This window comes from Cyanistes caeruleus, chromosome 21, assembly GCF_971803275.1.
Source record: "Cyanistes caeruleus chromosome 21, bCyaCae1.hap1.1, whole genome shotgun sequence".
NCBI classification, from domain to species: domain Eukaryota; kingdom Metazoa; phylum Chordata; class Aves; order Passeriformes; family Paridae; genus Cyanistes; species Cyanistes caeruleus.
In genome coordinates, this window is record NC_141721.1 from 3,378,248 (window position 1) to 3,401,086 (window position 22,839).

At 45.5% G+C, this 22,839-nt stretch overlaps 1 protein-coding gene and 2 long non-coding RNA genes across 34 annotated transcripts in view; 2 read left to right on the forward strand and 1 right to left on the reverse strand.

Annotated features, from left to right (window-relative positions):
• The window catches only part of LOC111937687 (uncharacterized), a 31,142-nt gene extending 17,092 nt beyond the window's left edge, over nucleotides 1-14,050 (forward strand). Inside the window, exons 4-7 of one of the 4 annotated variants that reach the window (XR_015278393.1) lie at nucleotides 4,163-4,306; nucleotides 8,508-8,666; nucleotides 10,065-10,122; nucleotides 10,828-11,902. This is a non-coding gene — a long non-coding RNA (uncharacterized LOC111937687). Of the gene's footprint in view, nucleotides 1-4,162; nucleotides 4,307-7,347; nucleotides 7,436-8,507; nucleotides 8,667-9,925; nucleotides 10,124-10,827 lie in introns of those variants that run through there. The other 3 variants (XR_015278394.1, XR_015278392.1, XR_002868712.2) reach the window with 3 other exon arrangements.
• A 3,955-nt stretch (nucleotides 14,051-18,005) lies between these two features.
• On the reverse strand, nucleotides 18,006-21,526 carry LOC111937688 (uncharacterized). Of its 2 annotated transcripts, XR_015278391.1 has the most exons (3): nucleotides 21,431-21,526; nucleotides 18,830-18,978; nucleotides 18,006-18,264 (listed from the first exon to the last, which is right to left on the reverse strand). It is a non-coding gene; the product is annotated as an uncharacterized LOC111937688 (long non-coding RNA). The 2 variants fall into 2 exon arrangements; XR_002868713.2 differs by lacking the exon at nucleotides 21,431-21,526 and having other exon boundaries at nucleotides 18,830-20,238.
• Nucleotides 20,590-22,839, forward strand: part of CUX1 (cut like homeobox 1) — a 264,103-nt gene continuing 261,853 nt past the window's right edge. For 17 of the 28 annotated variants that reach the window (XM_086859033.1, XM_086859036.1, XM_086859050.1 and 14 more), the window contains exon 1: nucleotides 20,625-20,945. In XM_086859033.1, the coding sequence (XP_086715159.1) occupies nucleotides 20,883-20,945 (63 nt within the window). In that variant the 5' untranslated portion in view covers nucleotides 20,625-20,882. Of the gene's footprint in view, nucleotides 20,946-22,119; nucleotides 22,345-22,839 lie in introns of those variants that run through there. The other 11 variants (XM_023939133.2, XM_023939136.2, XM_086859052.1 and 8 more) reach the window with 5 other exon arrangements.

Genomic DNA, 22,839 nt, shown 5'->3' on the forward strand with positions numbered 1-22,839 from the left:
CAGCACAGCTGCTAAACAGCATCCCTAAAACCAAACTGAAAATTCAGTGTAGAAATGGGTTGTGGGGTTGAATTTTATGGCTTTTGCAAAGCATCAACATAAACACTGAGTGTCAGTTTGCTGCTACTCTGTGCAGGCAAGAAAGGGAGTGAGGTGAGGTGGAGGAACAAGGTTCTGTCACTAGATTGCTTTCAGTCAGCCACCTCTGCTTTTGCCATGCAAAGTTGAGGTAGAACTCCCCATTCTGCTTCCCCTCCCTATCATTCTGGCACCCTGGCTGCTGCCAGATTTCCTCTTTCAAATCAGAAAGGCTCAAAAATAAAATCTTCCCTTGTGCAGGGTGTTCACTGAACTCTTTTGGGTCGGGCAGGATTTGAGGCCAGCATGCTGTCACGTACCAGAGGGGAAGCAGAGGGACACATTGCTGATCAGAGCTCGTATGGACAGCAAATTTATCCTGGCTTTAGGAGGTCCTGCTTCCTCTGCCCCCTCTCCATCATAATTAGACACATCAAAGAGCTGATCTGTCATCTGAAATGGCAAGATGCCTAACATTTATATTAGAAGGAGTCAAGCCCCAAGGAAGCAAAGATCAAGAACATGATGGTGAATATGAGGGGGAGATTGAAAGTCTGTCTGTGGACCTCAAGGAAGTTGAAGTGATGGAAAATGTACAGGCAGAGAGGAAAAGGCTATCAACCTTCCAATTAAAAACCCCAAGGATGAGGGTTTTGTCTGTGTTTGTATTAATCAAGGATAAGAAATCAGACAACTCAATGAGACAGGAGGAATTGTAGTCAGAAGCAAAGGACAGGGAAAAGCTGGGGGTCACTGGGGGATGGGTGCACACAGGAAGAAAGAAAACAATGACTAAAAATTTAACTACAAGGTTCTTAAAGGAAATAAAAATCTCCCCAGGTGTCGGGAGTGTTCTAAAGGCAAGACTGGCTTTACTCATCCCTCGACCTAAGCAGCAGGCTTTCTTCAAAGCACAGACCTACTCAAATATGCTTATGCAAAGAGCTTTTAAAGCTTTTATTGACAGCACTTAGCAGCTATGGCTTTCCTGAACCTCAGCTTGCCTGAGGTGAAATTGTGTGGGTTTAATGTCTTCCTCTGGTCAGGGATGGTGCCCTGCAGTTCAGGGACAGGAGCTGGGTGCAGCACAAGGAAGGTTCTTGCTCATCTCTGGAGCTCTGAATCAGGAATTCTGCAGCTGTCCCTGACTCTTGCACCCACAGGGAGCAGATCTCAGTCAAACCCATGGTGATTAGCCCAAGGCAGTAGATGGTGTCAGTGTCAGAGCCAGGATTAAAACTCCAGTGGTTTTTGGCTGCCAGTCTGATGCTCGAATCACTAGACCACACCTCTCATTATAAAATAATTGTCTGATTTTCCCTTTGAAATCAAAGCTGTTTACAATTATATGGGAGAGAGCAAGAAAATGCAATCTGGGATAGTTCTTTTAAAAAGCATTTGCACCTTTTTATGTAAAATTTCAGTTTAAACAAACTCTGTGTGTGCAGTTGTTAGGGGACTCTAATCCCTTCTTTTCCTTTTAATTTGACAGTAGGATTTCTTGTCCCTTTTGGAGAAACTCTCTAGATTGAGGTGAATTAATGTATTTTTATCTTATTGAGAACTGCTGATTGTGATGAATATAACACATCACACTTGGAACATAACATAAATGTCTATGATAAATAAATGTAAATGAGGAGCTGAAAACTTTGGCTGTGGATACCTTAGGAATTTATGATTGTTACATAGGTGCAAGTTTTTTTCTGAAATTAATTCAAAACAAGATCACACCACCATAAAAACTAGCATTGAGTATGTGTTTCTGTATGAATTAGGTAATTTTCTATTACTAACAATGAAACAGTGAAATTTTTTATCAATTAAGCACTCATAAGTAGTAAACTAGTGAGAGACAACCTGCTGAATGCCTTGAAGTTCCCTAAAAATCTGCAGAGCTACTCTGGCATTTCAAGTTGTACAAGTATCTAAATCCTGACTGAATTAGGCCTGATTTAGTGGCACGGTGGGACACCACCTTTGGAGAGGTTTGACAGAGTTGCACTGAAACATTATTATTGAATAGATTTCTGTTTTCCTATATGGAGTCTAGGAGAGTTTTTTGATACATTGCACCTAATTTAGATAAGACACATCAGCAGGAGTCTTTCCCTGGAGTCTAAGGGGCTTTGGACAGGATCCTGGATACTTAAAAAGCTGTAGACAAGTCTGTATTGCAGTCAGCCTTCATATTTAGATGGTAATGTATATTGCTCATGGTTATTATGAAAATGATTCCAATTAGAGATACCAGATGCCATGATATGAGGTAAGCTAAGGGAGCTGTCTTTAGCTAAGAAATCACACCAGACCTATCATTAACAAAAAATGGCTGAAGCTGCTGATATTTAAGACTGCACATAAATATTAGTGGCTAAAAGCTGTGCAATATGGCTTTTATAACTCAGCTCAGCAAGAAGCAGAAGATGCAGAAACGGTATTTTCAATCCTTCAAGTGAATTGTACTTCTTACAAGTTCCACAGCATCTCCTTTTATAGATACATATTAGTTCATTAAACTATCATTTAAGCAGAAAAATAGAACCAAAAAACACATTTTCAGTGCAAAGCCTTTGAGTTAACACTGCTCTTGGAACTTTGCAGACCTCTCCCCTGTGGAAATAGACTACAGACACCCGGAGGTAGATTACATTTTATTATCAGTGACTGCAGAGTCAAGTCCTCATTGACAAGTGAAAGTCTTGGCTAAGGAAGGGAAGAGGAAGGGTAAAGAAAGGTTAAATTTAACCCCCAACAGTCAGTGTTTTGTGTGTTTCTTCTTCTCCTTATGCCCTGTATGGAGGAACAAACTTTTCCAGGCTCAAGTAGGGCTTGGGTGACATGTGTATATCCTCCTCTTCCTGGGTGGCACATCACAAATGTGTTGACACCAATCATGATAACCACACTTTGTTTTAGTGTTAAGCATAATGATAATGATGTAACCTGAGATAGGGCTGTATTGTAATTACACAGTTGTGCCAGTTATTACATAGTTATAACACAGATCAGCTCCTTGATCAGATATGCCCAGGAGCTTCTTTTGCTTTACGCCTAATGCAGGAACAGAAAACTAGATCCCTAATTAACTTTGATTGAACCTTGATTAGATAAGGGAGTGGGGCCAGTAGGCACCAAGCAGGCGGGGAAGCCAGCCCGTATGTAGATATGTTAAGCGTGTAGGCACCGTCCTGACGAGTCACAGGAAAGAGAAAGGAAACTCCCTTTTCAGGAATTGATACCTCCCGACAAGCACAAAGGAATTAGCCCAGACTAGCCCTCAGAAATGCAAGAAACTTCTCACCTTCCCCATCCTGCAATGCCCCCACCCTATGAAGATGAGATTCTCAAGCAATTCACCTTGGGAACAGGTAGATTTCTATCGTTCTCTCCTGCCACCGCAGGAGAGCTTTGCACAAAACACAATTATTTCTCCAAGTATTGACTCCTCACTCCTTTATTTCTGCTCAAAGTGCTGAATTGTTAGTGCCATGCAAACAAAGATCATTTGGCCTTGAACAGTTTCATTGAATACATGATTTAATAAAGGGGTGAATGATGCCAGACTTGGTTAACTGAACCTGGACAGCTGAAAACTAAAAAGCAGCAGATGTACCTGAGGAGAGCACTCATCATTTTGCTCATGAGACAGGAGATGTGCAAATGCTCTCTCACTTCTCCAGAGCTGCACTGGCTCTACAATAGTCAATTTTTGCAGCCAAATTTTAGTCTGGTTAATAAAAATACAGACAACGCCCAAAACCTTGATATTTTAAGATGTGTATTATCCCTTTTTCAAGAGTAGAATATCACATTAATATTCCACATTTATGGTAACTATATACATATTTCTAGGAATTACTACTGCTATAAACTCAACAGGAGCTCTAGGTTGTTTAATATCTCTTAAAATCTAATGAATACTACTAATCTAATGTACCTTGAACAAAGAAATAAATACAACTTGGGACACTCTTGACAAACTTTGTTAATCAACTGAGTCTGATTTTTTTTCCCCATTATACTGTCATATAAATTCCTAACCTTTTTACAGAGATTTTTTTTTTGCCAATATTCATTCCAGCTTGTGAAGACATTTAGTGTCCTTGACCATAGAACACTAGGAAAGTGCTGCTGTGGCATTTTGTACTGCCCTGTGCATGGGAGGGAGCATAAAGCAGAGTTTTATAGAAGCAAGAACACGTGAGCTCTGTTCCAGCCCTGTTCAGTGAGTATCACATTGACTTCTGGGAGGGGAATGAGTATATGTCTACCATACTTCTTTAAAACATTTTAAGTTATTTTAGGCCAGCTTAGGTTTATTGATTCAAAGAGTAAAAAAAAAAAAAACCTCTCTCAAATAAAACCCACTTCAGTAGCTGTCCTGGTGTGCTCTGAATTGACAGTACACCACTCTCAGTAGATGTTATCACACAGACTTCTCTCAGTCACTGAATTACTCTATTGCATGCAACAGCCAACTTTCAGTCCTTCAGACTTTAATGTTATCCAAACAAGATTTTTTTCCTTTAGGGCTGTGGACATATTCCTCAGTGAAACTGTTTATTTTCCAAGTATAGACTTTCAGAGTCCTTTGATATATTAATTATCTGTGAGGTGTAGAAAAGCATGGCAATCATTTTTGTCAAAGGCAGGGAAAACGGAACCATTTCACTTTTGCAACACTCAGGAGTGGCTGAGTGTTCCCTTTCACACCCACAACTTCATGAGCCCACAGACACAGGTATGAGCTGAACGTGGGCAAGAGAAACCTTTCCAAAGGTGAGTGTGGGAAATACACAGAACCTGCTTGCAGGTACAGCTGGGGTCATCCTTGTCACCTTGTTATGGACTATAACCATGTGAGGAAGGGGGTCTAATCTCTTCCAAAACTCGAGCACCTTTGTTGCTTCTCTGGGTGCATTCTGCCTTCTGGCACCTGCTTAAACAGAGGACAGATAACCCAAACCAGAAACTTTATCTCGAGCCTCATTCAAACCTCTCATCACCAGCTTTTCTGATGCAGCAAAGTAACAAGCACATGCTCAGCTATGAGTTGATGAGGAGCCTCCCTGATCCTTGGATGTTTAAATTCAGGATATGCTTCCACCCTCTGCTGAACCAGAGGCAGAACCTTTATGATTGAGCCACGTTTCATTTATGATTTTTCTGGTTGCAGGGCAAAGCAGTAATAGTGACACAATAGGAAAAGCATCCCGCAGCCCTCTCAGGAGTGTGCAACAGCCACAGAGACTCCAGTGCAAATAAACTCTCTGATGATACTGATTTGGTTTCTGCTGAGTAGGACCTGAGGAGTGAGATAACCAGCACAGCTCCAAACAGAGAGCTTGCATCTACATTTGTCCCACTCCAGCCACTTTCATTTCACATGTAAAGCAGTTCTGGTTGGGACACAGGGACAGAGAGCTGTAATAAATGGTACAGAGAATTTGGTGATCTGTGCTCCCAGTATCTGAACCCCCCCAAAAAAATTATCCTTCATTTAGAGCTCTAAGGACAGACTGTTTTTAAAAGTTTACTTTTATTACAACACTGCCTTTCTCTCTTTTCCATGGCACAGAATTCTTCAGCCAGGATTGTCTTCTCTTCCTCCTTTGACAAATCAACACAATTTTGGCAGGCATTTCATTGACTGCCAGTGCTGTGCTACCAATAATTTACCAGAATTGATAAAATTTGGCGCTTTATTTTCTTAATTCTTTATTGCTTAAATTATCTCCTGCACACTCAGATTTGCTCCATTTCTGGTTTACGTACTGGAGGCTCGATCCTACCCCAACACTGGGCTCTGTTTCCAGGCTTTACAGAGGATGAGCCATCCCAAGGACTTGGAGTGTGAGATAGTGGGTGTACATTAGGGTTCAATTGAGGACACACTTCTGTGTATCTTGGAAAGGAATTAGAGACTTGCATGAACACTGTAAATTAGAAAACAAAAGCGCTTGTTCATAATTTATTGAATTTTTAAGGCTTATGTAAAATTTTATGATTTCTGATATGTCAGCTCTAAAAGCACCTTCTGCAGGATTCTGCATCAACATAGATTACAAATGGTCCCTATTTCAGCTGTTTGCAAAGTTATTATAAAACAAGAGGTGAGAGATGCAGGCTAGACTGTGGAGAGAGCTTCTCCTAGGATTCATTTTGGAGGTGAACTGCACGTACAGCTGGGAGGGGTTGCATAAAGCTGAAATGACATCGCTCACATTAGCCTCAGTGCTTAGATTCAAACATGTATTAACCTGGGAAATAATATAAATGCTATTTGAAAGCCTATTCTTATAACATTTCTGACCCACTTCAGACTCCTTTTGGTAATCTGGGAAGGGACCTTTGTTCCCATGGCAGCCCATAATTTCCTGAGTGAAACAGTTCGGCTGAGCTCTGAATGACAGAGTCAGGCATTTGGATGCTTATCTTGCTTCCAAGTGTTCCGAGGTTCCTCATTTCTCACTTATTGCACAATGCCCCAATCTCACTGGGAAGGTGAGAACTGGATCAGAAAGAAAATATAATTGCTTTTTTTTATTAGCTTACGATACAGTCCCGCCCTTCTGTGTTGCCAGCTTACCGAGTTATTCACAAATGATGATATACATAGAGGGAATTATATAATTATCAGCCTATAATTACAGGTATATAGATATATACATCCCCCTGGAGGAGAGCTGGGCTTGGCACATACCTGCTTGTAACGCTGAGTCTTTAGGGAATTCATGCCCATTTTAAGTAGAAGATTATTTATTTATCAAATGCTTGAGACATTTTATGAAAAACAAACCCAAAAGAATCCTTTGATTCTTTTTAATAAAGTTCATAAAGTAAGTAACTGAACAGATCCAGGCATGCAGGAGCAAACACTCTTGTGCAGAGGGAAAGCAGAGACATTTCTCAATCGTGGTGAATTATTGGTAGCACAGCATTGGCAGTCAATGAAGAGTTTGCAGCAGCAATGCTGATTTGTTGAGGGAAGTGAAGATGCCAGTCTTGGCACAGCGATCAGAAGCCAACACTGAGAAAGCCAAGTCCATGCTGTATCCCCACAGACAGCTTCTTTTTTTTTTTTCTTTATTTTTTTTTTAAAGCTTTACACAAAATTAGTTTATCTTATGATGCTGCTTTAATGCTGTAACCATAGATAAACCCTATTGCCTTCCCACTCTATTTCAATGCCTCATTTTGTCATTGGGCATTGGGGCAGATAGTGATTCTCAGCTGATATAAATCAGCAAAGCTCCACTGATTTTTAACAAAGCTGTGCCAGCTTCTGCTAGCTGAGGGTCTGCCTGGATATTTCTCTAGCTGTAAAGCAAAGAATCCAGCAGGCAAAGCTGATGTAAGTTGGATATTTTTTTTGGCTGGTTTTTCTTTGTTCTATCTTGCAAATGCTGCTCTCATTCATAACTGCTTGGATGCTTTCAAGTCTGTGTGCAAGAGTTATGGGGCCTAATCTGGCTCCCACAATGGTGCAAATCTAGGGTAGCTCTAGTTAAATCAAAAGCATTACTCAGAGGTGTTGCACTGCTGTAAAAGCACTGTGCTTGTGCAGAGCGACTGATCTGTAAATCTCATAATATGCCCAGGATCTTTCCAAGAGTTTATTTGCAAACAAACAAACAAAAAGAATTGTGGTGGCTGAACAGACTGATTCCAGCCCGTGGAAAACGGACTGAGCCTCTGCCAGGAATAAACTGTAGACACTTGCTAATTACAATTTGTGGCCAGCTTACAAAGTTCAGTAAAGGAGAAAACTGCCCCATTCAGATCCTCTCTCAGTTTGATGACATCACTCACATCATTATGTTGTGATATGCCAGATGGGAAAATTTGAGGTGGGGATGAAGTGAAAATCCTGGTTACACCTTTTCTCCAGGCTATCTGCCTCTCCATCATTTTACAACATCACAGAGAGTCTCAGACAGTTTGACTCTGCCATCCCCAGCTGGTTTGGACCCAGCAGATAAATGCTGAACCATTAAGAATTGATACATATTTCCACCATTGTGACAGGTTATGCTGCATGCAGCTAACCTTACTTTAATTAGTTTATTTAAGCTCACTAGTACATTTAAATAAAGAGGGAAGGTAATAGTATAAACTCTGTAATTTCTGTTGCCTGGGAAAAAAAAAATAAAAACAGCCGTGCATCAAATGCTTATTGAAACTGAAACATATGTATTAACATATGGCAGAATTTCACTTACTGTATGTTTTAGTGCAGAGCTGATGAGGAAGGCATCTGTGCTGAGAGCATCTGAATGGAGGCTCAGATAATGAGCTGAGCTCAAAAAATACACTCTGAAAGGTTGGGATGTGTCAGAGTGCCCTGCAGTTGATTTGTGTCAGAGCTGAAAGAATACACTGGAGTCTTACACAGGTACATGGCTGGGCTTTCCTTTCTGCACCAGGACCCTTTGGAGTCTTCTCTGCTGCCGTGGGCTCCTGCTTTGGAACTCCTGGACAATTCTAAACCCCACACAAATGGTCTCACACCAGAAATACTGACACGACTTCTGCTTGGAGCTTAAGCAAGTGCTATTACAGCATTGCTGTTGAACAAAGAGCAGGTGAGTTGGGGAGTCAGAACACCATGCTCAGATCTGGGTTTGAAGTTTTCTTTAGGGCAGCAGCTCTTTGGAGCCTTGGTTTGGTTTTGCACTCCCTCCAGACAGGTACTGTTGTAAGCACAACCTCTGTCCTCCAACCAGACACTCTGAGTAGGGGGAGCAAACTTCCCGTGCTGATCCTCACCCTGCTCATGCAGACTTTGGAGTTCTACACAGCAGAACTTTGTAGAAATAGAGCTTTGGAGTTCTACACAGGTATTTTGGTTCTGAGATGAACCCCTGAGCACTGAGAGCCATTTCTCCTGCTCACAGTGATGTAGGGTTTCAGCAAACTCTGCAAAGACTCTCAGAGCCTCTTGCTGCCAACTCCTGATATTATTACTGGGCACTACAAAGCCACATTGTTCTACACCTATTTACTGGAAGTAAGATATGAGGATACCAGGTGTAATTGCTTTACTGCCTTAAGGATAGAAGTCTTTCTGATTTGACCACAGTAGGACACCTGCATCTCTCAACCACAGCTTACCTGGATTTGCAAGATGCTTTCAAAGCACCCACTTGCTACTCAGTGACCCAGAAAAAAGTTTACCACCTACTCATAAACCCTCATTTTGAAGTACTGTGCCTCTTATTTAATGCAAGGAATCTTAAGGTTCTTCAGAGTGTGGGCTGTGTATTAAATGTGCGAACCACTTGTGTACCATTGTGCAAATCACATCTTTTGATATGAAACTGTACTCTGGGGATAACTCCTTAAAAAAAAAAAAAAGTGATTATTGAGTCCAAGGAAAAGTATTTAACAGTTGTACATTGCTTTTCAGGGAAGCATGAAAGCTTCCAGACAAGGAGCTTAGGGACATGGTTTAATGGTGGGCTTGGCACTGTTGGGTTTACACCTGGATTCAAAGTTCTTTTCCAAATTAAATAGTTCTGTGATTCTGTTAAATAAGGAAAATAAGTTGGCGTGACTCAAACTGTTTCTCTGAAACACCAAAAAAAAAAGGTGATGCGGAGAAGTCATCTCTCTGTACGCATCAAAATTCCATTTTCTGACAAGCTTTGAATCTGTTGCATTTCCATTTTTACCTGTACTGAGGAAAATTCTGGAGGCCCTGTCATGAAGAGATTTCAGTTTGTGGCCCTGGAACATGAATATTTATTTATTGAACTCCACCCAGGTAAAACTTCTCCTTCAGAGGAAGGACAGGTTGTCTAATTTGGGGTAAAACAACATGAGGGATGTCTTGTTCCTGCAGGTGCAAACGCCCTGGCTGAAAGTGTAAATGTGTTGCACTCCCTTCAGTGCTTGAACATGGCATTAATCCTCTTCCTTCTCTTCTTCCTCCTCCTCCTCCTCCTCTGCTCTGTCTCTGCGCTGGAGGTCACCTCCCACAGACACGGCACAGACAGGAGATACCTGCCTGCTTCTCCCCTGCTTTGAGACAAAATCAAGGCAAGTAATTTCAGCTCTTTGAAGGCAGGTTTGTGCTAAAGACCTGGATTTTATGCTGAAGTGGCTGACACTAATATAATTTGGGGGATAAGGGGTAGCCTTTGGCAGCAGACACTGAGTTGTATCATCCTCAGCCAACGCAGGAAGATTTTCCAGAGCTTGTCTCTTAACACCTTGAATAAGCCCCCGACTTAAATCCACCTTGATTAAGAGCAAAATAGATTATGTATGCACAGGAGCACACAAAATAATATTTAAATGTCTGTTCAGGTATGTAAATAATGCTGTGAACAGAGTCTGGGAGCTGTGCTCTCAGTGAGGCAGAACCGTTTGGCACAGGCCTGGACAGTGAGCTTGGCTCTGCTGGGTCCCAGCCCACTGCTTCAATCACAAGACTATTCCCCAGTATGGATTTGTCTATCCCCTATGTCTTTTCCATCATCTCTAAACTTGAGTGACTCCTATGACTAATGTGATTGTAAGTCATAAAACATTAAGTTATGACACAATCAAATCAAAGCCAAGAAATTCATAGTTAGGGTGTAGGCTACATTCTTAACTCAAAACCAGAAAAGCAGCATTACAGGGTAAACAAAAGGCTGAAGTGTCAGCCCTCATTTTTCATTTTTTGGGCTCTTATCAGTTTGTATCAATTTAAGCCTTTTTTAAATATGTAATTTCTTTGACTTATATTTTTCCCTCTAGGAACTGAAAATTATTCTGCTTTGAGGTCTGGAACCTGCCATACAATAAACACTACTTAATTGGGACATGCTTAATAGGGATGGCCACTTTAATGGGACATCTCCTAGGGAACCTATTTATGTTAATGAGACTGAATGACAATGACTGTTTCTTAAGTGGGGCAACAAAAAGGAAAAAACTCCACTTAACAGGGATGCACTCAGCTGTTACTAGTTTGTTAAGTGTTTAACCAGGTGTTAAATAGGTCTAAAATTTTGAGCTTCCATCTTTTAATTCAAAACCGGAAAATTAAAACATTTGCATCATGATGAAATGTAGTGTTATGATCTGTAAAGTGGCATTTAGTGTGAAGTAAGGGCCAGATTTTCAGACTAGAAGTTCTCATCTCCAGAGAGAGCTCCTCTCTCCAAGCATGGAGCGACCTGTAGATTGGATTTGTTCAGATTCATGGCAAAAGGTAGCAGTGAACCCCATTTCTTCTATTTATAAATGCTGTATTTTACTCTTTCACCCCAAAATCTTTCCATGCTGTAATTTGAATAAAAAGATGGGAGAAAAAAAAAATAGGAAAGCTTCTTAATTCTCAGTGACCCTCAGGCCCATAAGATGATGTCTGAAGACTTCCAGGAACCTCCAAAAGCCTGAAAACCATCTGAAGATTATTCTCTCCCTGTAGCTCTTTTGTGCTCTGCTGTTTCTCCTGTAAATATGTATCCACATTTCAGGGGGGGGAACAAGAGACCATGTCAAGAAGTTGTCTGAAAAACAAAAATCCCGTCTTAGACGACAGCTATACGAATTTGGGGACTCTCCCAGGCAAACCAAGACATCTGATTATACCATTGTATCCTGTTTGGCAAAGGAGAGAGTGAAGGGAAGTGATAGACATGAGGGGCAGATGGAGTTTGCCTAATGTGTCTGTTCTTTTCTTCGCTGCCTTTTCAATTTAAGAATGTAGCAAAATAGCAGCTGCTCATAATTTCATGAATCAAGAAGTATGTAAATTTCAGCTACAAAATTTGTTGCATAGTTAGACACACACACACACACACACGCACACACACACACACACACAAAGAAGGGGGAAAAAAAGGAAAAAGATCTTGCTTGCATCTACAACTTTCTTAATCTGGCATGCAAATGTAGCTTTCAGGCCTGGTTTGCCTCTCATTTAGGAGTGAATCTGAGTGGCTCAATCGATTTTGCTGCCGTCACGAAGGATAATGCCGTGGGATAATGGCGAGCCTGGCATGAAAAGCTCCTTTCGTGCCCCTGAGCTGCCAAGGGGGTTTGTGCCTTACCTCTGCTGCTGGGCTGCAAGTGGAGAGGAGAGAAGAAGGGAAGGAGGGAAGGGGTTGTGCTGGGAATGTTTCCCCGAGCAGGGGCTGTGAACAGCTACCTGAGGATGCTGACAAGCACCGCAGACAGAGATGGAAAGCACTCTCCTCGTGTTTCAGTCCCTAACAGCTCCCAAATCAAAAGATGGAAAAAGTGACTGGAAATGTATCATCCACATGTATAAAACAGTGCTCAGGAGGGGCTGGGATCGGGGCCTCCACACACCGTACAGCTGGTTCTAGTTTTCAGACAAGATTTACTAAACACATGTAAACCGTGCGTATCTGTTTGAATACTTTTTGTGCAAATAACTTCCTCTGTGGTCAAGCTGTTCCTCTCAGATCCAGGCTACAGATTTGTGCTTTATACTCACCACTTTTTTACCCTTGGATTTCCACCAGTATCAGTTCACACTCAGAGTATGAAACTGTGAAGGAGGGAGCTGAGCTTGGCAGCAAGAGTCAGGAGAATTTACAGTGCAAAACACCGAGCAAAACTCACGGTAAAGGGCAGGAATCATCCCTGGCTTTGCTCCATCCAAGCCAGTGGGGCAGATCCTGAGCAGCTGTAAACAGCCCCACGACTGCACGTTCCACAGGAGCTGCAAGCATTTATATCACTTGGCCCAACAGCTTCTTGCAGAGATGCAACATTTCACCAGCTCTGGTGGGGTTCCTCCTGATTTATACCCCCCGAGCGAGCAAGCAGAGCCAGGGTCTTTCTTCACCAATTAGAAGTGCCCCACAATTATATCTGCCAAGTGTCATGAGTTCCAACTCTCAACACAAAGCAACAGCTGAAACTGGATATGAAGAAGCAGGAGGGCAGAGTTTTATGATCAATGTTTTATTGGAATCATATAAAAAAGAGAAGCATTTCACATATTTCATGGAGGTATTTTATGTGCAAATTTAATATGAATCCTCTTCTTGTTAAACTCTTACGTGATCTATGTACTTCAGTATATAAAACATACTATAGGACAACTATGAACAAGTTTATTAAAACAACTTGGGCTCCTGTTGACATCACCAACCGCACAAGTGCTTGCTCAGATCTTATCAGTCTCTCCTTATATTTCAGGTTACCTACTTGCTCGTTTTCCCTATATATCTTTCATTGTTACAAGAATTCAACTCCTGGGCAGATCTCACAGATAAATCTGCTTGTCTATTTGGGGAATATGGCTCTAGTTCTAATTTTGCAGACTTCGTTCAGGCAATACTCCCTCTGACTGCAGGGATTTTTGCCTGAGTAATCCTTTCAGAATTGGACTCTGTGATTTTCATTTACTTAACAACTTGGCATTACATCTGTAAAATATTAGCCCAGTAATGTAAAATATCAAATTAGATTTATGCATTAATCTAATCTATATATGAAGCTTGATAGTCGGTTCTGTTACACTGCATTATTGCAATTCCAGGCATTCTGTGTCATTTCACATTTATTCTGATGATGCAAGAGAACCAAAGAGTGAGACTGATAGATCAAATTTGGTAGCCCATGCATGTAAAAGTCTGAAACTTTGAACAGATTTTAAAATCAATTTCCACTTTCTGATAAACCATGTAAATGTTTTCCTATCAATCACAAATAAAAAAGAGCACACACAAAAAGCTAATCTGGAATAATCAACAGAATAACAGAATAAAAAGCTATTAAACAGGAAAAAGCAGGTCAAGATACCTAGAGAATACTGCAAAGTATTCTCTAAAAATCCTTGAAAAAGACAAATAAGCAATTGTTTCTTTTCTGTGTGACAGTTGCAGTCTGAAAAGTAAAAAATTACTCCTTCATACATGTTCATAAACTGCATTTATAAACACTTCACACAACTAAATTATATTTGTTTCCTCCAGGTTGGCTGCCCTTGAACATTTTTCTCCTTCTTGCAGTTTTTGCTTTTTTTATATAATCCTTTCATGAAAGCAGGTCTTAAGCCCATGGCCCTGCTTCAGCAGCCAGTCCCACACAGCAGCCACTTAAGAACACATTAAACTAAAGTTTTGTGTGTGCTTTGGTACCTTTAAAAACTGGATTCTTGGAGACAACCCACCAATACGTTATTCTTACATCTTAAAGCCATTTACTTCTCTTTATGAATGCTTCCAATTTGTTTTACTCTTGTTGGGCTGAATCCAGCTTGTTATTTACAGAAAGAACACAACAAGATTAATAGGATGTGGTCTGCACTAGCCTACACCCCTGGAAATTCATAGTGATCCCATCAATTCTGTATAATTTCTTTGGATTCATAGCAGGTTAAAGCCCCAATCCAGGATAATGCCAAGCAGATGCAGACAAGGGCCAGCCCACAAATGTGGAGAATCATGGCTAGAATAAAACTGGATCTCTTTATTCCAAAGAAGAAGGTAATGTTTAGATACAAAATATTACATGCTTTTTTTCTTTTTCCCCTCTGTTTGGTAATCTGTCACCATCTGGACACCAAATAGGAAATGATGCAACACCAGGGGGGAAAAAAACCCAATTTATTTCATACATGTTACTAAAGAAAGACTGGATTGATGTGCTACCCCGAGCACTTTGGCTCACTCGTGTGTCACAACAGGCGCAGGTAGGCTCCCTTCAACCAGGAGGTTCTCCACACTGAAATGTTTCCTGTGGGATACAGCATCAGTTTTGCCAGTGTATGACAGCTGCAGTGAACTCAGGGCTTCCTCTAAGCGTGTCTATTTTCTCCCTTTCTGCATTAATTCAGAATTACTGTTTCTCCTTCCCCAGCATTCGCATGCAACCACCCCAAACACAGTTGTGTTTGCAGAAAATCACAGTTGTGCTAAGTCAGTCACAGTGTTCGTATTTCTAAGAAAAGATGTGCTTCCCCAAATGAAACCTCACCCTCATTATTGGAGGACAAAGCACCTCAGACACCCAAAACACCACAAATCACAATGTAGGTGCCTGTGGGGGACCCACCGAGGGGGGACAATGGGACCAGAAAGCCCAGCTGGAGGAAAGGAGCAGAGGGGTGTTCCCTTCTTCCATCCCACGTGAAGTGTTTGTGTTTGGAAAGTGAAATAAAAACCTTTCTTCTCTCCCCTTTGCCAAGGCAGCTCAGCTCTGCACTCAGCCACTTCTGTGGAAGGGAGGGAAAGGGGAACTGGAGGTGAGTGAGCAGCTCTGAGCTGCTTTATCTGTACTTTTCGTCCTTCTCCTCGCTGCTTCCCTGCCCTGCAACCCTCGAGGTGGAGTGCCTGACAGCCACCACGAGATTTTGATCTCCCAGTGACCACTGTTGCTGTAAGAAATGGAGAAACTGAGGGAGGATCCAAGGACTCCTTTCATGCCACGAAGAGCCCTGTGCCAGCAGCCAGCCACAACTCCTGTCCCCAGCCACAGCCACCAAACCAGCTCTCCTGCCACTGGGAGAGTGGCTCAGACAAACAGAATAAGCCCAGGTGAGGTTCAGAACACAAAAAGGCATTTAAACTAATAATGCAGGCTTTAGATCCTTATTCCAAAGTAATATGTGGAATATTGGAGCTGAAGATTCAGCAGAGAATTGGGAGAAATACCTGGCTGGGATAGAGTTAGTGGAGGCAAAAGCACAGCCAAAATGTACCTGAGAAGGGAGGGAGAGGGGAAAAGCAAGAACTTGAAGTGAGGAAGTGGCTGCATGAAGTGGGTGAGGGCTCATGATAGGAATAGCAAGATGTGCAAAACCCAAACCTCTAAGAGAAACCAATAAAAGGGTAAAAATCATGAAAAGTTTTCAAGTGAAAAAAAAAGTAGGAATTTTTCCTGGGAACATAACCTACTAACTTGTCTGCTGATCCCTTTAGAGGGCAGAAAAGGTAATTCCCAAATCAAGACCAGCCTAAGTCAGAGAGAAGAGTGCTGCTTGGAGCATGAGGTCAGAGAAGGGCTCGATGTGCCTCCTATCCAACAAAATCCTGGCTCTGGTACCATCCTGTGCATGGGATATAGGATGAGAAGGCAAGAACAGTGCTGAGAAATTAAAGCTGGGGTGAACCAGACCCTGAGAGAAATTCACTATGAAATTTACTCAGTCCAGCTCCAGTCCATAACCCAAGAGATCCTTTCCTCCTCTAATTCTTTCTGCTGTTCCAGATGTTGGCCAAAACACAACCATGCATCTGGATGGAACACAGGTTGAGAAAAGCAGCTATTTGAGAGAAATGTTGTGGGAGCCCTTTTGGGGGTCTTTAGTAGCTGCACATGGCAGAGACATCACTGCAATGCCATCCCATGTTTGTGTTGGTGTGGGTTAATCCACAAATCCTCAAGGAAGATCTGTTGTGGGTTATGCTAGATCCTCATAAGCATCTTCAGAGTTAACCAGCAAGTAACCACACCACGCAAATTTACTTTGCTTTTAATTGTGGCTGTTTTCCCTGCCCTCTGTGAGGATTGCTTTCTTCTCCTTCACCTGCCAGAGTGTATCTGTGGCTGTGCAGTGCTCACAGGATAACAGAAATCACAGGATTTTGTGCTTGGATCATGTGTGCTGCCATCAACATGATTTCTGCTAAAACTCTACCAATTTACCAAAGAATGTGGGAATTGGCATGTTGGTTGAGAAAACAAGGGTCCATCCAGCTGAGTGACCACAGCTGGACACCCAGGTAATCGTGTGCAGGCATGGAGGATCCTTCTCCCTGCTATTTTCTCTGTTTCCAACCATTTTCTGCTCAGGGGCTTTCCTGAGCTTCTACATGTCACAGTGTCCACATCACTGGCCAAACCCTCAGGCAATTTATGTGCTGCAAAACCTCTGGCTACTACCAGAGATATAAATCAAGCAGAATTAGAGTCATCGACAATAATTGGGAAAAAAAATAAATCTGTGATTTGGAAGACATATATGAGTTTTGATCTTAATTTGGACTAAATCTCCCAGGAACATAAATTATCTGTTTGGATGTCTCTGCTCCCTGCCATCCCTGTGGAATCTCGCTGGGCAATGGCACAGAGCAGAAAAGGATATCTCAAATCCAGTTTTAGGTGAACAGGAGGGCATTTCCACAGTGGAGAGGGCTGGGGTTTTGGAATCAGGAGTTCCTTTCCAGTGGGCACAGGCAGCCAGGGACAAGAATCAGCTGAAGAAGATGCAAAGATGAGAGCCATGAAGTGAGGAGGGAAGGGCCCAGACAAGGAGCAGACATGGGTACAGAGAAGGCTCTGGAGGAACTCTTTTAGGAGAACTGATAAAAATTTGGGAGTCAGTTTGAAAATGAGAAGGAATAAACCACAAGGATCCTTGGAGAAGAGACACTCAAGTTACAAGTGCTGGGAGAAGCAGCACCTCATCTTTCAGTCCTGGCCAAGAAAATCAGCCAGGTTCATTAAGGCAAAGAGAAGCCTAAGTCCAGTGATCAATACTGGACTCATTGTCCAAAATATCCTCATGAATGCACACTGATGCCCAGGGGAGCAGCTGTGCTAAGGAACTGCTCCCAACCAGTTTGGGACCTTTGGAATAAAGATCCATTTTCTTCAATATTCCAGATGATGACATGAAGAATAACAAGGACAATTTTCTGTGATGGCCCAAAGTGTAAATATGTTCATTAAAGAGCTGCATCAGTGAGATCTTAAGACATTAATAAGTAACAGATTTTAATGTGATTTTCATCCAATTCCTAAAAAGAAATCTGTACAACATACTTACAAATATTTTGGATGTATTGCTGATTGCTGCCATCATTTGAGATTTAAACTTCAAATTCACTGTGTTTCCTTTTCCAGTACTCTATTAGTGCCTGTTGAAAGAAGTTAGCATTTACACAGATCAAATCTAACTTTAGAAAAACCTTCCTCAAACGAACAGATGAGAATGATTCCTCAAAACATTATAACACAAGAAAACTTTATTCCAACCATCTCCTTGCCAGGGTGCAGCCAGTTTTCCAAGCTCCCTCTCCCATCGTACACAGGTACATTTCAGCAGGAACACAAAGCACATTATCGCTTGCTCCAAGGAGCTCTGTAGCCTGCAGGATCTTTACAGAATCCAGCCCGAAGAAATGCAGCACTTTGAGAAAACAGAGCTGTCAAGCAAGATTTCCTTGGGCTTGCTGCCACACAAAATGGCAAACGAGGGACTTGATCCTGCATGGAAGACAATAGGAATTATAGGTGCTCAGCGTTTGTCTTCCGGCAGAGTTAAGGTTTCGCAGTAATTCCCCAAATCAGCCGTGCTGCTTCATACTTATTCAAAATTACATAGCTAAAAGCTTTGGTATGTAGCCACAGAGCTTTTATTTCAAATTGGCAATAATGTAACTTCTGTGGAAAAATAAAAGACTACAATAATGTTAAAAATATCATGAAATGTTATTTATATCAGGATTCATTTGTTACCCCATATGACAATCATTCATATTTCTTGACAGATATAAACCTCCGCTTAACACATTAGTATCATAAATATTACCAGCTATAACACTGTAACTTAATACCTACCAAATGTATTTTAAAATATTACTCAATTTAAAACTTTGGATTTTAACCAGATGTGTTTCCAGAAAATGATTCAGGTCAGATGGTTTTTTCTTTTCCCTTTTCTGTGCGCGCGCGTTCAAAGCGGAGCGTTCCTATGTGATTTATTGTGCCATGACTGTGTGCCCCGAACCTAAAACAGCACCATGATACTTCATCCTTGAGGCTTACACACCTGCAGTCCAAACTAACAAGAGAAAACATCTACATGGCACGGCAGGAGCCTTTGAAATGTCTTTTTGCAGTTGCCTGGACACAGAACAGACTGGTAGAACAGGGAGGCAGCGGAGAAAGGGTGAAGACAGGAACTCCAGCCTCTTTCATCTAGAAAGGGGGGACCATGGAGAGATTAGAGGAAAGGATTTTGATTAGATCACTGGAATGTGAAATGATGCTTCCCAGGATTAAAATCCTATTTTAGAGCTACCAAACCGGTTACGGCGTTAGTCAGAATTTGGAGGCTCGCACAGCTCCATCCCTGCTCCGTCCCCAGCTGTCGCTCCCAGCACCCCACACCCTCTCCCCGGAGTAGGGGGGACCCCAGCCAGGCACCCCAATCCTCTCCAGCATCATCCCAGCAAGGAGCTGCCCTCCCCCAAGGCACAGCACTGCTGGGGGAGAAGGAGTTCCCTTGTCCAAGGGCATCCCTGGGTCCAGCCCCACGGCAGTCGCGTGGAGGCTCTTGGATTTCGGTCTCATTGAGCCCCCAGTTCAGATCACCATGTAGAGATCTGACATTTTCATAACCAAATGCCATTAGTTTTATTCCCAGCGCAGCCAACCAACAATCTGAAGGTCTGTAGTCGTCGGGCTGATCATTACGTGGAACCCATTAACATAAAACCCGCCATCGCAATTAGTATCTTTGTAAGCAGCAGCCTCAGCAAAAAGTGGAAATGGAGGCTGAAATGATGGTTCTCTTCCAAAGGAGGCCGGCAGCAGATTGGGAAATAATCTGTGGCAATTGCTCTGCCGCTGTCTCTGCCGTAACTTCTCCAAAGACAGGCAGAGCCATTTCCAAGCAGTCAGCCCACGGACTTGAGCGAACACTAAATTCACTCGGTGATCAAATACAATTTGAGAAAAAATCTACAATCGCTCACTTTGGGGGGGGGGGAAAGAGATATTTTCCCTTTACAGATGAAGTGCAAAACAGCGAAAGTAGCTGTATTTGGAAAAATACCATGCAGCTTATTGATTCCAGAGGGGACAGGTACAGACCGTGGGTTTGCCCATTTCCCACCAAAACCAGGGAATGCTTTCGAGGGGGGCAAGGTATCTGCAGGCTGTGTGTGTACACCGATTTATTACGTTAGGAGATGAGCCTGCTAAAATGTTCTGCGCTTTTCAGGAAGGGAACAAGGAAAATGTTCGTATTTATAGCAACATTATTGTTTAGAACAAAATAAGTTATTTCATCCTTTTAATCTCCGTTTCTATGGATATCCTGCGCGGGGCTGGGATCTGATTTTCCAGCCTCCGTGTGATCCGTCTCCCCTCGGCAGCGGCCGGCGGCACCGGCCCTGGCAGGGCGCTCCTGTCCGTGCTGAAGAAATCCCGTTCCAGGCGCTCCCGAACCGCCCCGGACACCGGCAACCGGCTGCCCTCCATGCACTTTTTCATTGTTGTTTCCCCTAAACTCTCCGCACTTGGCTAATTTTAGCCCCGCGGCTCCCCGAGCGGGCTCCCCCCCGCCGCCGCCGCTCCGGGCACCATTTGCCGGGCGATGCGCTGCCACGAACCCGCAGCGCGCCCGCGGGGGCTCCGCACCCCTCCCGGCCCGCATCCCCCCGGCGCGGCATCCCCGCATCCCCCCGCACGGCTGTCCCCGCGTTCCCCCGCCCGGAGCGGTTGTCCCCGCATCCCCCCGCCCGGCGCGGCCCCGCTCCGCCCGCGCGTCCCCGCGCGCGTCCCGCGGCCCCTCCTGGCGCGGCTCCCTCGGGCCGGGGCCGCGGGGTCGCCGCGAGCGCGCGGCCGCGGCGCCCCTGCCCCCCCCCCCCTTCCCCCCCGGGAGCGCGCGGGCTGAGTCCGTGTTCCGGGCGGGCTCCAGGCCGGGATTTGGGCGCTCCCTGCCCGCCTCCCTCCCCCTTGCCCCCCCGCCCCTCCTCCCCCCTCCCGCCGGCTCCCTCCCTCTCTCCCTCCCTCCCTCCCTCCCCCTCCCTCCCGGCTCCTGAACTCCAGCCCCTCTCTCTCTATCAGCCGCTCACTCTGTCTCAATATGTCTCAAGATGGCGGCCAATGTGGGATCGATGTTTCAATATTGGAAGCGCTTTGATTTACAGCAGCTGCAGGTCAGGCTCCCCCGCTCGCCGCACCGGCCGGGCCGCGCCGCCGGACCCCCCTCTCCCTCCCTTCTCCGCCTTCCCTCGGGCCCGGCCTCCCCCTCCTCCTCCCGCTGCCGGCCCGCGCCGCCTAAAGGGAACCCCCCGCTCCGCCCGGCCGCGGCGCTCCGCTCCCTCCGCCCCCCCCGCCATCGATCACCGGCCCCATCGGAAATTGATCCTCTTTGTTCAATTCATCGATCAGCCCAAGATGGCGCCGGAGCCGCCGCTGCCGGGGCTGCCGCCGCTTCGCCCGCTCCGTCCCGGGCTGCTCTTTCCCCGCTCCGCGCTCCCCCCCGGCGGCGGGGCCGTGCGGGGCGCCGGGCGCGGCGGGACTCCCGGCGGCCGCCGCTCATCCCCCGCCCGCCTCCTCCCTCTCCCTCCCCGCCGCCTGCCCCCTTCCCGCCGCCGCGTCCCCGCCGCTTTTCCTCCGCCGGGAGCCGGGGAAAGTTTACCGAGTGCTGGGACTTTGTGTGGGGGCGCCGGGCGGGCTGGCGGTGCAGGCGCGGAGCGGCGGGGGCTGGGGGCGCTGTGGTGCCGGCCGGGCGGGCGGGCGCTCCCCGCCGCCGCCGCGGGGTGCCGGCCCTCGCTCCGCTCTGCTCCGCTCCGCTCCGCCGGGCGCGGGGCTCCGGCCGCCGCCCTGCGACCGCCGCGGGCACCGCGCCGGGCCGCGCGGGGAGGGGACGCGGGGGGAGCCGCCGGCAGGGAGGCAGCGAGCGGCGGAGAGTCCCGCGGGGTGGGAAGGGGCGAGCGCCCGGTGCGCGGAGAGGGGGGCTCGGGAGGGCAGCGGCAGCGCCGGGCGCGGGGAGGGGCGCGGGGGCGTCCCGGCCGGCGGGGGCATCGCGGCGCATCTCCCCGCGGCGGCGGGAGGGCACGTTACATAATTCACGGGCTCTCCAGCCTCTCCTGCTGTCCAGGATCTGACAGATGAGCGGAATATTGATGCTTTACTGAGCTGGCTCGGGAGAGCCCAGAAGTGCCGTTTCCTGCGAGGGAAAGTCCTCGCAGACCGGCCTCCCTCCCCCTGCCCCGGGGGAGCGTCCCCGGGGGAATTGCGGCCCCACGGTTTAATTGAGTTGCCGAGCTAGAGATAAGGCCGGGGCGGGCCGGGGGGGTTGTCAGGCGCTGTATCGGTGCTGCTCCCGCCGTGAATGGGATTGCAACACGCGTGTCTCCCAGTTGATTGGCGCAGGAAGGCGCTGCCCTGCCTCTCCAAACCCGCCGCTGCCTCCCGTTTAAATAAATTGGCTCGAAAGCTCGGCGGCTGCCCACCCTGGCCCCCGTGGAGGCGGCGGTGGAGCCGGCCGGAGGCTGCGGCAGGCGGAGGGATGGTGCGCTGATGCTGGGCAGAGCCGCATTCCCGCTGGAGGTGAGGGGATGCTGGCGGGGCGCCGGCAGCGGGACCCGGCTCCTGCCGCCCTCCCTTCCCCTCGGCCGGGCGTGCGGGAGCGATGCTAAAACTCCCACCCCAGCAGCCCCCGAAACGGGAGGTGCTGCGTGGGATCTGTGCTGGGAGGCCGGTCCCTTCCGACTTTTCAGGTGCATTAGGAGGTGGGGTAAAGTAGCGTTTTGTTTTAGGTTTCTCTGTCGTCTTCCACCCCCTTTCGCGTTTTATTGTTTCTTTTAAAGGTTTTGGATTAAGGTAGACTTGGCTGAACTTTGCTAACTTGAAAGGGTTCTTAATAGTGACCCGGAATACCTACAGGAATACAGAAAATGAGATCCAGATGTAGAATTGTATAAAATAAAATGGATTAAATTAAGACGTAGTTAAACAAGGTCTGACATCTCTAATTGTGGACTTTTGCTTTTGCCTCTGTGTACGTGTGGCTGTACTTGCTTAGCATAGGAAAATAAATGCTCT